The sequence below is a fragment of the Ursus arctos genome, unplaced genomic scaffold (assembly GCF_023065955.2).
Source record: "Ursus arctos isolate Adak ecotype North America unplaced genomic scaffold, UrsArc2.0 scaffold_15, whole genome shotgun sequence".
NCBI lineage: Eukaryota > Metazoa > Chordata > Mammalia > Carnivora > Ursidae > Ursus > Ursus arctos.
In genome coordinates, this window is record NW_026622819.1 from 8,172,975 (window position 1) to 8,185,532 (window position 12,558).

A 12,558-nucleotide genomic window follows, 5' to 3' on the forward strand; every position below is an offset into this window, starting at 1 on the left:
GGGTAATGCTGGCGGGGGAGCTGGAGAGAGCGTCTTTATGAACATCGCTATGTTATTGTCACTTCCAGTATCATAGGCTTTCTGGCTCCATATGATTAATTTGTAAAGATAAATCTAGCTAAAACAGTGATTTCAGAAGACTGTTTTTCGTAGACTTGACAACTTAGGGCAAGATTTGGAGAATCATAAAGCTCTTTGGTATAGTTTTTTTCTCTAGGCAGGTGAGAAAGTATTAACATTTACACTGTCCCCAAAATAGGAACAGATTTCCTTCAGATTGTCTTCTCCTGACTAGAAGTGCTATGATCCCATACTTGTAAAATCAAGGGAAAATGTTTTTATATTTAATCATCAAAATGTTCTTTACCATAAAAGGAAGAACAAAGAGGGGATGGATGGTATTTAGTAATACTTCAACAGCTAGATATTATCTTATCAATTGTGTGCTGAAGAGTCCTCACAGGACCTTAAACCCAGTATGTTCAGAATGATACACACAATGTTTTCCCCTCCCAAGTCGTCGTCTTCTCATTTCCCTCTCTCAGTGGCTAGTGTTATCATCCAACAGGCTGCATGAGTCAGAAACCTTTTAGGTCATCTGTGTCATCTGAGTCTCTGCCTTCCCTACTCAAATGGTCCCCAAGTCCCACTGACCCAGCCTCCGAAACTCATTCTCTAATCCTCACCTCTCCCCTGGGCTCTCACCTTAACCGCAGTGGCCCCCTATTTGGTTTCCCTGATTTGAAGCCACCACCATTAATTCACTTTCCACAGTGACCTTTCTTATGAATGAGTCTCATTGTTCCTCTTTAGTGAACATCCTCTTGTTGGTTCCTGCGTGGCCTTGAAAGCACAGTCCCGCTCCTCAACATGGTTCACGAGGCTTCTCTCGCTGTGACTGCTGCATTCTGGCCTCACTCCAGGCCTCACTCCATCTCACACACGAGTTTCAGTTTTAATTAAGCACCACCAGTCCCTTCTTCCTAGGGGAAGAACATATTTTCATTTCACTGTCCTTCCACATACACTTAGAGTTTTTCTTTTTTGGTTTTACAGGTGTTACTGCGGAAATGCAAAACTTGGTCCATCGGCGAATTTATCCATTTTTGCTGATGGTTGTGGTATTGATGGGGATCTTGTCCTTCCAGGTCCGCCAGTTCAAGCGCCTTTATGAGCACATTAAAAATGACAAGTAAGTCTATACTTCCATTCATCTAGCTTAAGAGGTCTTGTTTATTAATTTTTGTTTCTAATGTGATAAATCATAGTTGGGAAAAGTGCTCAGATTCTGGATATTTTTTGAGGTAGAATTAACAGGATCTGCTAACAGATTGGGTGTAGGATATGAAAGAGAGCATTATCAAGGACTCAGTTGGGCCAAGCAACTGGGAATACAGAGTTGTCATTTATCTAGATGAAAGTACTGGGAGATATTAGGAGGGAGAGGAAGACTTTTTAATGCCTGTTCCAAATAGTTTTTAGTTTTTAGTCTGTTGCCAAATGTTTTGTTCTGACAGTATATTAAATAGTTTTGTATAAAAATAAGAAGCCTGTATGAGGACTTAGCCTGCCTCAGCCCTGCCTGCAGCTGGGGGCCACTGGGTCACTCTGACCATTGCGGAGGGAGGCTGTGAGGCCCCTACAGAAGTATTGTAGGGCCTCTGTTTGGGGGACACTCTGTGACCTGACCTCAGTGAGAGACTAACAGTGGCCAAGGGAAACACCTTCCTGGGCTGGATAACTGCCCTCTGACCTTCCATTTTCTGACAGAAAGCTGAGTCCTCTTCTGCTCTCATGGTGTCCAGCAGGGACAGGGAGTTTATAACTCCCCATCTGGGTTTGCCTGGAAAGTCCCAGCGTCCACGTGCCGTCTTGTGTCATTGTTAACAACATCCCTGTTTATTTGTGAGTGTCCCAGTTTAGACAGAGGATTATATGGTCACCTTATTTGCTCTGAGGATTCTTAAGAGTAATATTTTTAAGAATGAAATTGAGGGTGTTTAAGGCTTCTCCAGAGCATTTACTGGCAGTAAAAATACAAGTACACTTAGGCAGTCAGAGTATAAAATTCCGTCCACCATGGAAGAGCAGAGGGGGGATTTCAGTGATGAGTGTCAGTTTGTGTCACCGCACTTGTTTAGGCCGCCGAGTACCTTCTGCAGGCAGAAGGCAAACGACACGGCCTCGGCTTCTGCTGCTTTCTTCTTCGGCGCACGTCCCCCGCCCTGCTCGGCTGCCCCAGTATCCTTTCCCACCCCTCTCCCAGCCTTTCTTATTTGTTATTTTCTGCAGCCCAGTGCACTCTTTTCTCTCTCCTCATGTGTTCCTTCGTGGAGAAAACTGTTGAAGTGCAGGCTCTCTGGAGGCCGTATCTTGGGTGCTATTGTTTCCCTGATCTCCAGCAGTGTTTGAGCGTGGGGTGCGCGTGGGGCCGGCTGCGGCACGGGAGGGTGCTGGGGCATTAGGGAAAGTGGGAATGGGTTCAGAGTCTCCTTTTTCTGCCACTGAGTTACTATTGCTTTTTATTGCTTTTTCATTGCCGTAATGCTAACCCCATTCTTGACATGACATGGTATGTTTTGTGAAGACGTGTTTGTCAGGTAGAACTATGTGTATTATGTTAGAGTCTATTCAGTTGTCATTGTTTAAAACATGTATAAAATCCTCACAGTTTAAAAATCCACTGGTTGGTTGGGGAACAGTGTGGAAAGGAGTAATTAACTTTTGGAGAATTGGTAAGACAAAGTATTAAATAGTGGGATCATGGATGAAGAAGCAGTAGGATTAGTGAAATGTTTTAAAAAGTGACATGTTAAGCTACTCGGCATGAACTGCCAAAATATCTCATTAGGCTAGTATTTGTTGGCAGAAAAGTGGTAGGTGAAATCAAGATAGAAAAACAAATGGTGAAGAGTGAAAGTTACTGCCCTGAGTCTTTAGCACAAGCCTGGCCTTTGTTGCCATGGCCTTTGTATGCTTTCTGTTTCTTACCATGATCATGGGACATGGTACTGTTGTTTTTACTTTACTCATGAGTCAACTGGGTCTTAAAGACCCAGCTCCCGGGCCACCCTGTCACGGGCTGGCTTCATTCTCCCACACTTGCACCGGTGGCTAAGGACTTACAGGGCACTCCTGAGTGTGCAGTGCTGACTCCAGTGTCACTCCGGCCTCCTGGAGCTTGTTGCCATCGTCAGCTTGGTCACCCAGTGTTCTCTGAGGGTCAGCTTGCAGGCCATCACCTCACTGAGTGAGGCACACCACTGCTTCCCCACAGCTGCTGCTGTCGTCCTGGGGGTGTATTGTCTGTCGTTCCAGCCATGGTCACTTCTGTCTCTAGTCTGCAGCCCTGTGCCCTTTGCCCTATCCTCCCTCTCATCACAGCATATAAAGCTCTGTTCTTGGGCCACAACCTCCTGCCTTCTGTCCCTTGCATACACTCACGTCTCTGCCATCTCTCCTTTGAACTTACTGAAAACTTTGCCCTTTGATTTCTACTTTTCTTTAGAGCTAGAGCTTTTCCAGTCTGCTTGGCTCCCTACCTAGCTTTCTGTCTGAAGGTCATATTTCTAGTCTGTTTCTTCAGATCTGTTCACTGAGCTGTTTTATAAAACATCTGTAACAGATAAATCCCCTGAATAAGCTTATGTGCCTTACCTCCAAGTGTGTGTGAGTTTATGAGAACCCCTAACGTATGGACCAGAGCATGTGCTCCATTGCCCAGCATCTGAGACCTTCCGACGTTTGCTGTTCTGTTTTCCACCGGCCTGCACCTCACTGTGAGGTGCCTGCTTGTGTGCCTTTTGCCAGGTGTTCATTCTGGAGTCCCCTTCTACCTGTCTAACCATTGAAGGGTTTTAAGTGGGAATGATCTGATTTGCATTTAAAAACTATCACTGGCTGCTCTTAGGAAGAATGTTTAAATATATAAGATCATATAAGAGAGTAACCACCCTGTTTTTACAACCTAGATACCTTGTGGGCCAACGCCTCGTGAATTATGAACGGAAATCTGGCAAACAAGGCACATCTCCGCCACCTCCACAGTCGTCCCAAGAATAAAGTGGTTGTCTCAACTACCTTGACCTTCCCCTTGCCTTTACGTGTCCTTTTTTGTGGACTTCTCTCTTTGGAGATTTTTCCCAGTGATCTCTCAGCATTGTTTTTAAGTTAACTGTATTTGACTTGTGTTCTCAGCATTCAGAGAGCAGCAGTGCAAGGCCCTGCTGCCCTTCCTGCATCTTCCGACATCATAGCTGTCTGAGATCTGTACATGTGTAAATAGAAGTTCCTGGATACCCTAAAACCTTGGATTAAACAGAATGTGCATTGTACATCTTTAAGCAAAATGTATATTAATTTATTAAATCTAGTTGTCACTTTATTTTGGACCTGCTGTGATCTTGACAGGAAACGTGCCACAGAGCCATAGTGCAGAGGCAAGACTTTTTAATGACGTCTTTTGGAGCGCAGTATCGTGGTGTTCCTAGCAGTTCTTATTAAGTAGACTGTACATTCTGTCTTTCTTGGCTGTTCAGACCTTACCAAGAACTTGAAAGGAAACAAGTAGAAATCAGCAGTGGAGTGTCTGTGGTAAGAGAACATGAACTCTGTGCTTCACTGTCAGTCGTTTTTGGAAGTTATTTTGTATAACACCAAAGCTGTTGTACATTTTCTACTGCCTGATTTTTTTTCATGTGTCTGTGTTTATAATATTGTATAGTATCTTGTGCTAGGTGAGGAAATTATTTTTAATTTTGATAATTTAATATTCCTAGCGATCAGCATTAGGGGTTGGGTTTTTGTGCTTGTTAGGGGCATGTCTATATTAGAGAAAACCACAAATGTTCCACAAGAACATTTTCATTAGTTCCCTTTAGTCCCCCCGCCCCCGCCTTTTCCATACACAGCTGTCTTCTTTTCCTTTTTGGCAGCAGTGGCCAAAAGTCTTGCAGGATCACAAGTCTTATAAAATAACATCACCAACAATGCGTCATACTGGAATTAGAACACATGGAGATGTTTCTTAAATGTAGATGTGGTTTGTGGTCTTAAACCGTTAGAGAAGACTGGTGAGAACACCTGGTCCTGCTGGTTAGTGCACCATTGGGTGAGGATTAGGGAGTACATTCTTCCTAGATTTCCATAAGTAAATCCCAAAGTTTCCAGAGCTTTTTGTTTACAGAACAGAACTACAAATAAAACCAACTTGATTTTACTTGTCCAGAAGGAAGCTGGCTTGAGCTGGCCTTTTAACATAGGAGTGAAGAATGTATTTAATTGGAAATGTGCTGTAAAATCTCAGAAAACTGAACACTTATAAATCTGGTTTCCCCTTCTAACCAAAGCTTCGAGTAAGAAGTTTAGACAAATAGAACATGGGCACACAATCCAAGTATTTAATGGTAATGGTATATTTTAAGGGTGGTGTTTGCTTTTGAATGATAACCTAGAAGTTCTCAGAGAAAATGGACAGCATAGGTCTTCAAGAACTCTTAAAAGAGTTTCCATATAGTATTAAAATCTGTAGACTCTAATCTGAAGATTTTTTAAATATTAAAGTCAGCCAAACATAAGCTACCAAAAAAGCAAACATGTTCTGGTTGTTTTATATTTCAACAATTTTTCCTGAAGTGGTGATTACTTTACTTTAAAAATATACTTAAAACCTCAGTATCAAAAAAAAAAAAAAAAAAAAAAAAGCTTGACATAGGGTTCAGTGTTACACTTTTTGGCACTTTGTAGCAGTCCTTTCTCTTGTATTTGAAATAAAGTCTTTGCTAGCCCTACCTTTACTTAGAAATTTAGTCCTACTTTAAAAAATTAGGAGCATTTTAAAATGTAATGCCACTTGTCGTGGTGTATGTCTATATAAATTGTTCTCTTTGGGAGAAAAATATTATCGATTGGGCATATAACTTGATTATATTAATTTAAATTTCTTTTTTAATTTTTCAGAGAATTTGTAGATCTTGATATAAAGTCATTGGAACACCTTTATCTGTTTTACCAGGAAGAGATCTAGGCAGATACCATAAAAGATTAAAAATTGTTATTCTACAGAATTTTAAATGAATCTTATCAGATATTTTATAAAAAAACAAAACAAAAAAACAAACCGAACATATATATGAATGTGTATGAATGGCCGAAAGTTGCCCTCCATTTCACTGGCGATAACTTTATCTTGTTGTACTTAAGGATTTCCTCTTGGTTTTCAGTTGTGCTTTGTCCTCTTTTCGATCAGATGAATACTTCCGTAAGGAAAGCATTTGCTGGCATAATATTTACATGGGTCGCATCAGGATTTTAGTATTAACCGATAGTCTTATAAGCATTTGAAACGTCCAGTTCAGAAAGTACTAGTATTGCTGCCCTTCTTCCTGTAGATTTCTCTTTTTTTCCTATAATAACATAGTTTTGCTTCATTTTACATTGGGCTGAAACAGTCTTCAAGTAAGTTAATTAGGAAAGACCCTTTTGCTTTATTTTTAACTGTTTATAAATTGAAGACAAATCAACATTTGGGAGTTAGTTTCGCATGACCAGTTTTCAAATGGTCATAGTATGAAGTGTGCAGTTGTACCTCATTAGCAAATTATGTTTTGATTTTTAAACTATTAAATACTAATAGTTGAGGTGAAAACTGAAGAAAATGCCAATGTGAAATTTATGTATAGCTAGCCTTAAAAAAGTTCCGTGTTTTTAGGTGATTTTTTTCCTGTTAGTTTGCTGGAGAAACAGTGGAAATTGGACATCTCAATTCCAGATGTAAACAAAAAGTAATTTTTATTTCAACATCTAATATAGCTGTTATTACTGTGGATTCTTGTCTTGTGTTTTTTCTTTCCCTTATTCAAAGTAATAGAGAATAACTTTTTCTTAAATGATTTGGTCTTAGAGATGTCATTTCTGTATTGGCAAATTCTATTATTAAAGTGTAACTCTTGAATTTAGGTTGAATTCATGACTTTGAAAACAAAGCAGCAGTGGACATTTCTCCATTGTATTGTGTTTACAACCCCCCCCCCACACACACGCATGAGAATGTAGCGCCAGTCTAAGAACACTGGCATTTTTTCAACTTCACAAGTTAGCTACTTATTCTCACTTTCAGGATTGAGTATTTTAAGCTCTCGTCTTACTGTGACCAGTTTTACACATTGTAAAATTAAATGATTATGTTTAAAAGACTCCTTTAGAATGTTGCCTGCTCAGTTCCCATTGGGAAGAGACAAAAGTAAAATATCTTGCCACCGAAGTATTATTAAAACCTCATGTGTGGAGATTCTCTAACTCCTTCAGTTGGGCTGTCTGTATCTCCTTATTAATTTCCCCCTTGGGCACGTTTCCTTCTCACCCTCCTACTGCCCTATGTCATTTTTTAAAAGCAGCCATTTTGAGTAAGGGTTTCATTCAAATCTCCAGCAATATGCTTGGCACGAATACAACAGAGTTAGGACAGTGTATATCTTTTTTCATTCCCATCTGTTTTATATGAGTGCCTAGTTCTGTCATGAGAGTAAAGTAGTATTGTAAATGGAAATGTAATGGCTGTAAGGCCTAGGAAGAATGACTGTCTTAGAGGGTAAATAGAACACTTAGTTATTTGGGACATCAATTTTCTATTAAAGCAAACACCTTAAATACCCAGACCAATTTTATGTGTATATATTCTAAAATGCTCCCTTTTTTTATGTGGTTGGTTGTTGCCTTCTAAGTCAAGAGAACAAAATTGAATAAAGTGAATGTTAGTTGTAGCCTAGTTTTTTTGGTTTGTTTTTGCTTTGTTGCAAGATTGCTTCAGAATTACAGAAATGTGCATTAGTAATCAGCATAGGTAGATGATTTAGGTATTTTTTTAATAGTTACATAAGAAAAAGAACTAAGTTACATGTGATTATAGTTCCTCTATTCTAAGTTTTAAAGTATAGTTGCAGAGAACATATCCCTTCCCCTTTGTCCCCTCACTGTACTAAGAGACCATCATCACTGGGAGTAGTGGAAGGCCCTCTTCCCGCGCTGCAGGCAAGATGCTGCCCACTTCCACACCATCTACAAGATCCACGTGCCAAAGGTTTTCTCTCTAAGCGGATACTTGGAATGGAGTAAAACCAGCCAAGTCCATTTTATGTAGTTGACGGTAAATCTCAGAGAAAAAAGAAAGAATTGCATGAAGCTTTTTTTCTTCCTAAGTCCCCCTTATGAACAGATTCTTTTGTTTCTAGGTTCAAAACTGAATGATATCTTTTTAATCAAGTGCATTTTTATTTTCAATGCAGTGGTGGTAGGCGAAATGCTGTTTGAACCATAGGGCATCTGTAATCTGTGAAGTTGAAGTTTCGCAGCAAAGGAAATTGCATGGTGGATCTCAGAACGTGGCCAGTAATTCCCCCTCACACCCCATGGTGTACAGCCACTCTTGTTGCAAAGAACACTGATAGCACGAGTGGATTAAGGATCTGAGGAGGTAACACTCTCCCCTCCTCCTCCCACAGTGGTTTGGTTTTGGTGTCTGTTTTCTTTCCCACACTGTGCTGAGCACTATAGTTGAGTCGAGGTACGGTGTCTGCCTTCAAGGAGCCCTTTAGAGTGGAAAAGGCCAGAAAAATGAGCAGAAGGTTCTAGTCCAGGTATGACTAGAATGCCCCGAGGAATACAGAGCAGGGTCCCCTGGGCACTCTACTGTCCTCCGCCACGCCCCAGGCCCCTCTCCAGCCTCCTGCGGTGTACTTCACTCAGCGACAGCCAGAAACCTGGGGAGAGGAGGTCCCCTTTACACTGGTTTATACGGTTTAATCATCATCTTAAAATTTCTCTTTTTACATATGTAACAGTACGGTGTCTTTCTGCTTCTCCGTGTTTGTTCAGTAACTCTTAGGCCAAGAAGCTTTATGCCGGGAACCCCCTTCAGTAACTCCTTTGTTCTTTGCTCAGTTGTAGCAATCTCTTCTGGTTATACAGATCCACTGAACCCATGGAGCAGAACAGAGAGTCCAGAAATAGACCCACTGTATATGGACAGTTGATTTTTGACAAGGGTGTGAAAGTTGAACAATGGAATAATTCGACCTTCAGATGCAAAAATAAAAATTGATCCATATCTCAACATATGCAAAAATTAACTCAAATGGGTTATATTCCTAAACATGAAACCACAAACTATATAACTTCTAGAAGAAAAAGGGGAAAATGTTCAGCCTTGGGTAAGGCAAAGATTTAGATTAGATAACAACCCAAAAGCACAGTCCATAGAAGAAAAACTTGATAAACTGGACATGACCAAAATTGAAAATGTCTGCTCTTTGATATATGTGGTTTAGAGGACAACAAACAAGCCTTGGAATGGCAGGAATTATTTGCCAAACATTTCTGATAATAGACATGCACTCAGAATAGAAAAAGAAGTCTCAACACTCAGTAGTTTGAGAGGATCCATTTGCCCATTTTAAAAATGGGCAAAATATTTAAACTTCACTAAAGAGGATATACAGATGGCAAATAGGCACATGAGAAGCTAGCTGTTAACATAATTAGCCATTAGGAAAACAAATTAAAACCACGAGTTACCACCACAGATCTGTTAGAATGACTGAAATTAAAAATACCATATACCATGTGTTGGTGAGGGTATGAGGAACTGGAACTCTCATGCTCTCCTGGAGGGAAAGTGAAGTGGTATAACTACTTTGGGAAATAGTTGGGTAGTTGTGAAAACATTACAATAAGTACTTAGCACTCCTAGTTACTGACCAAGCAAAAAGTAAGTCCATGTGATGACTCATACGTGAACGTTCCTAGTAGCGCTATTTGTAATAGCTCAAGTTTGGAAACAGTCCACATGCCCATTAGCAGGTAAATAGATAAATGATCATCCATGCAATGAGAGCAATAAAAAAGAACACCAGGGGCGCCTGGGTGACTCAGTCGTTAAGCGTCTGCCTTCGACTCAGGACGTGATCCTGGCGTTCTGGGATCAAGCCCCATGTCGGGCTCCTCCGCTGGGAGCCTGCTTCTTCCTCTCCCACTCCCCCTGCTTGTGTTCCCTCTCTCACTGGCTGTCTCTCTCTCTCTGTCGAATGAATAAATAAAATCTTAAAAAAAAAAAACACCAATTGATATACACAGCATGGACAAGTCTCAATGCTAAGTGAAAGCAGACCTACAGATTGGTGGGAAGGGGCTTGGAGGAATTTCAAGGGGGTATAAAGAAATGGGATGATGTGTTCATTATCTCAATGTGCTTCTGGTTTGACATGCATACGAATGTTAAAACTTAAATTGTACATTTTAAATTTGTACGGTTCTTTGCATGTTAATACATCTCGGTTTCAGAAAGTAATACCAGTGTTCATACATGTTCTTTAAGGGATCATTTCATACCTTATCTTTCTTCACAGTACCCCCTTCTCACTTTTGGCTGATGACTTTTCATTTCTATTTCACCAAGAAGACAGAAGCAATCAGAACAAGTCTTCACAAGTTCACACTGTTACATTTACCCTCATACCTGCACCTGCACCCATGTGCTCACCAGACTGTGCAGGCCATGCACATCCCTCCAGTGTGAGTGCCCTGTGTGCACACTGCCCCCAAGGCCCATGTGCCATCCCTGCATCCCCCCACCCTGCACAGGCTCACTAGATCACAGTACTCACCTGCTCGAGGCACTGCTCTGCAGTTCTCCCTCTCCCTCATAAGTGGTGTTGGGGCATTCCCATCATTCAGAAGTTATGTCATTTCTTCCACAAGAAAAATCTCGACCCCACTAACTCCTTCAGCTGCTCCATTTCACGTTCCTTTCCAGCAAAGCCTTTCAAACAGTTATCTGTACTCTTTCCAATTTTTCCTCTCCTTTTCCAGTGCTGGTACAGTCAGGTGTTTGCTCCACTTTTCTGCTGGAATTGCCCCTGTAAAGGTTATGAATGGCCACCACTAAATGATCCGGTTCCTTCTTAGCTGGGACCTCGGTTCTGCCTACACCCATTGACTTGGTGATCTCACTCACTCTCACAGTGTTAAAGGCCATCTATATGCTGATCACTCACATATTTATTTACTCCAGATACCTGTTCATGTGGACTCTTCCAGACATCTCAAACCTAGCAGGTCCAAAACACAACTCATGATGCCCTTACCCCAAATCTGTTTTCTCAAATGTCTCCCTTTCAATTGGTAAACAATTGGATGGATTCAAGTTTGCTAAATAAAAAATGTTGGTAATACCTTTGACACTTGCTTTTCTCCCACACTTCACATACAATTGGACAGCAAGTCTTCAAAAATGAAACAGATTCTGGCTACGTTTGCACCACCTCTACTGCTCCCATCCATGTGCAAAGCACCATCATCTTCCTCCTGCCTGGGTCACTGCAGTTTCTCCTGCGCTCCTGGCCTCTGCCCATGCTCTTGTCTTTCTTCCATTTATTTTCAGCATGGGATCTAGAGTGATCATGTTCAGATCTAAGCTCACATTAGTCCTTTACTCAGAGAGCTAACTAATCATAACACTCGAGTCCCAAGTTCACAATAGCCTTAAGGCTCACTGTGCTCCAGGCAGCCTCCTTGCTTCCAGAACAGGTCAGACCTCAGGACCTTTGTACTTGCTGCTTGCTGTGCCTTAATGTTCTTCATCTAGGCTCTCCCCAAGCTCTTCATTTTTTACTGAAGTGTCGTTCTTAGGCTTAACTAAAATTGCAGCTACTGGAGCATTCCTGACTCTTCTGCTGTTTTATCTCTCATATGTATTAACATAGCATATGGGGTTCCTGTCTTATTTATATTTGTATGTTTTCCCCTACTTGAATGTAAGCTTCAGAACATTTTTTTTAAAACTATATGGGAATAACTAGTATATTTCACAACAGTTCTTGGGACATATTTAGCATTCAATACTCTTGCGTAAATAAATGGATGAATCAGAATCAAAATAATGTGTATATGGTTAAGATAAAACCTGAAAGCCATGTGCCATTCTCCAGAGGTAACCACTGTCAGGAGTTTAGTGTTTGCTTCCAGAATGTGCTATGGGTAAACATATTCACACACTCCTGTTTTCACGGACTCTGCTCTATGGGATGCTTTTTTTCGCTTTATATTTCTTGAACATCTTTTTTATGTCAATACTTAAGTAACTACCTCATTTTAAAATTCTGGCTGAATTGTATTCTGTTGTGTGGATAAGATTACGAGTTAAGTTTTATGAAAGACAATTAGTTTACCCATTTTATTATGTGCTTTGGTAAACATTTTTGTGCACATTATATACTCAGGCTAGTATTTCTGTAGGATAAATCTGTCTATTGCTAAGTCATCAAAATATAGTGCCACATGGCCCCACAAATGTACTAATACTCTTCTCTCATTACTGTATGAGATTCCTTGTTTTCTCATATTGTATCAACATTAAATAGTGACTGTTTTCAGTTTTTGCTAGTGCTGTTAATTTGGAAGTGCTGTTAATTTGGAGTCATAGGGGTGATGCCTCTAGGGCAGGAGGAAGGGCTTGTCATTGACTCCTCCTGGCAATAGCTCATTGTAGTTCTCCATCTTCCTGGC

The 12,558-nt window shown here is 40.7% G+C and overlaps 1 protein-coding gene across 2 annotated transcripts in view; it reads left to right on the top strand.

Moving 5' to 3' along the window:
• Positions 1-4,384, top strand: part of MARCHF6 (membrane associated ring-CH-type finger 6) — a 75,917-nt gene extending 71,533 nt beyond the window's left edge. For both annotated transcript variants that reach the window (XM_026506695.4, XM_048224425.2), the window contains exons 25-26: positions 1,057-1,192; positions 3,972-4,384. In XM_026506695.4, coding sequence (XP_026362480.1) covers positions 1,057-1,192; positions 3,972-4,062 — 227 coding nt within the window. In that variant the 3' untranslated portion in view covers positions 4,063-4,384. The remainder of the gene's footprint in view (positions 1-1,056; positions 1,193-3,971) is intronic.
• The last annotated feature ends 8,174 nt before the right edge of the window (positions 4,385-12,558 follow it).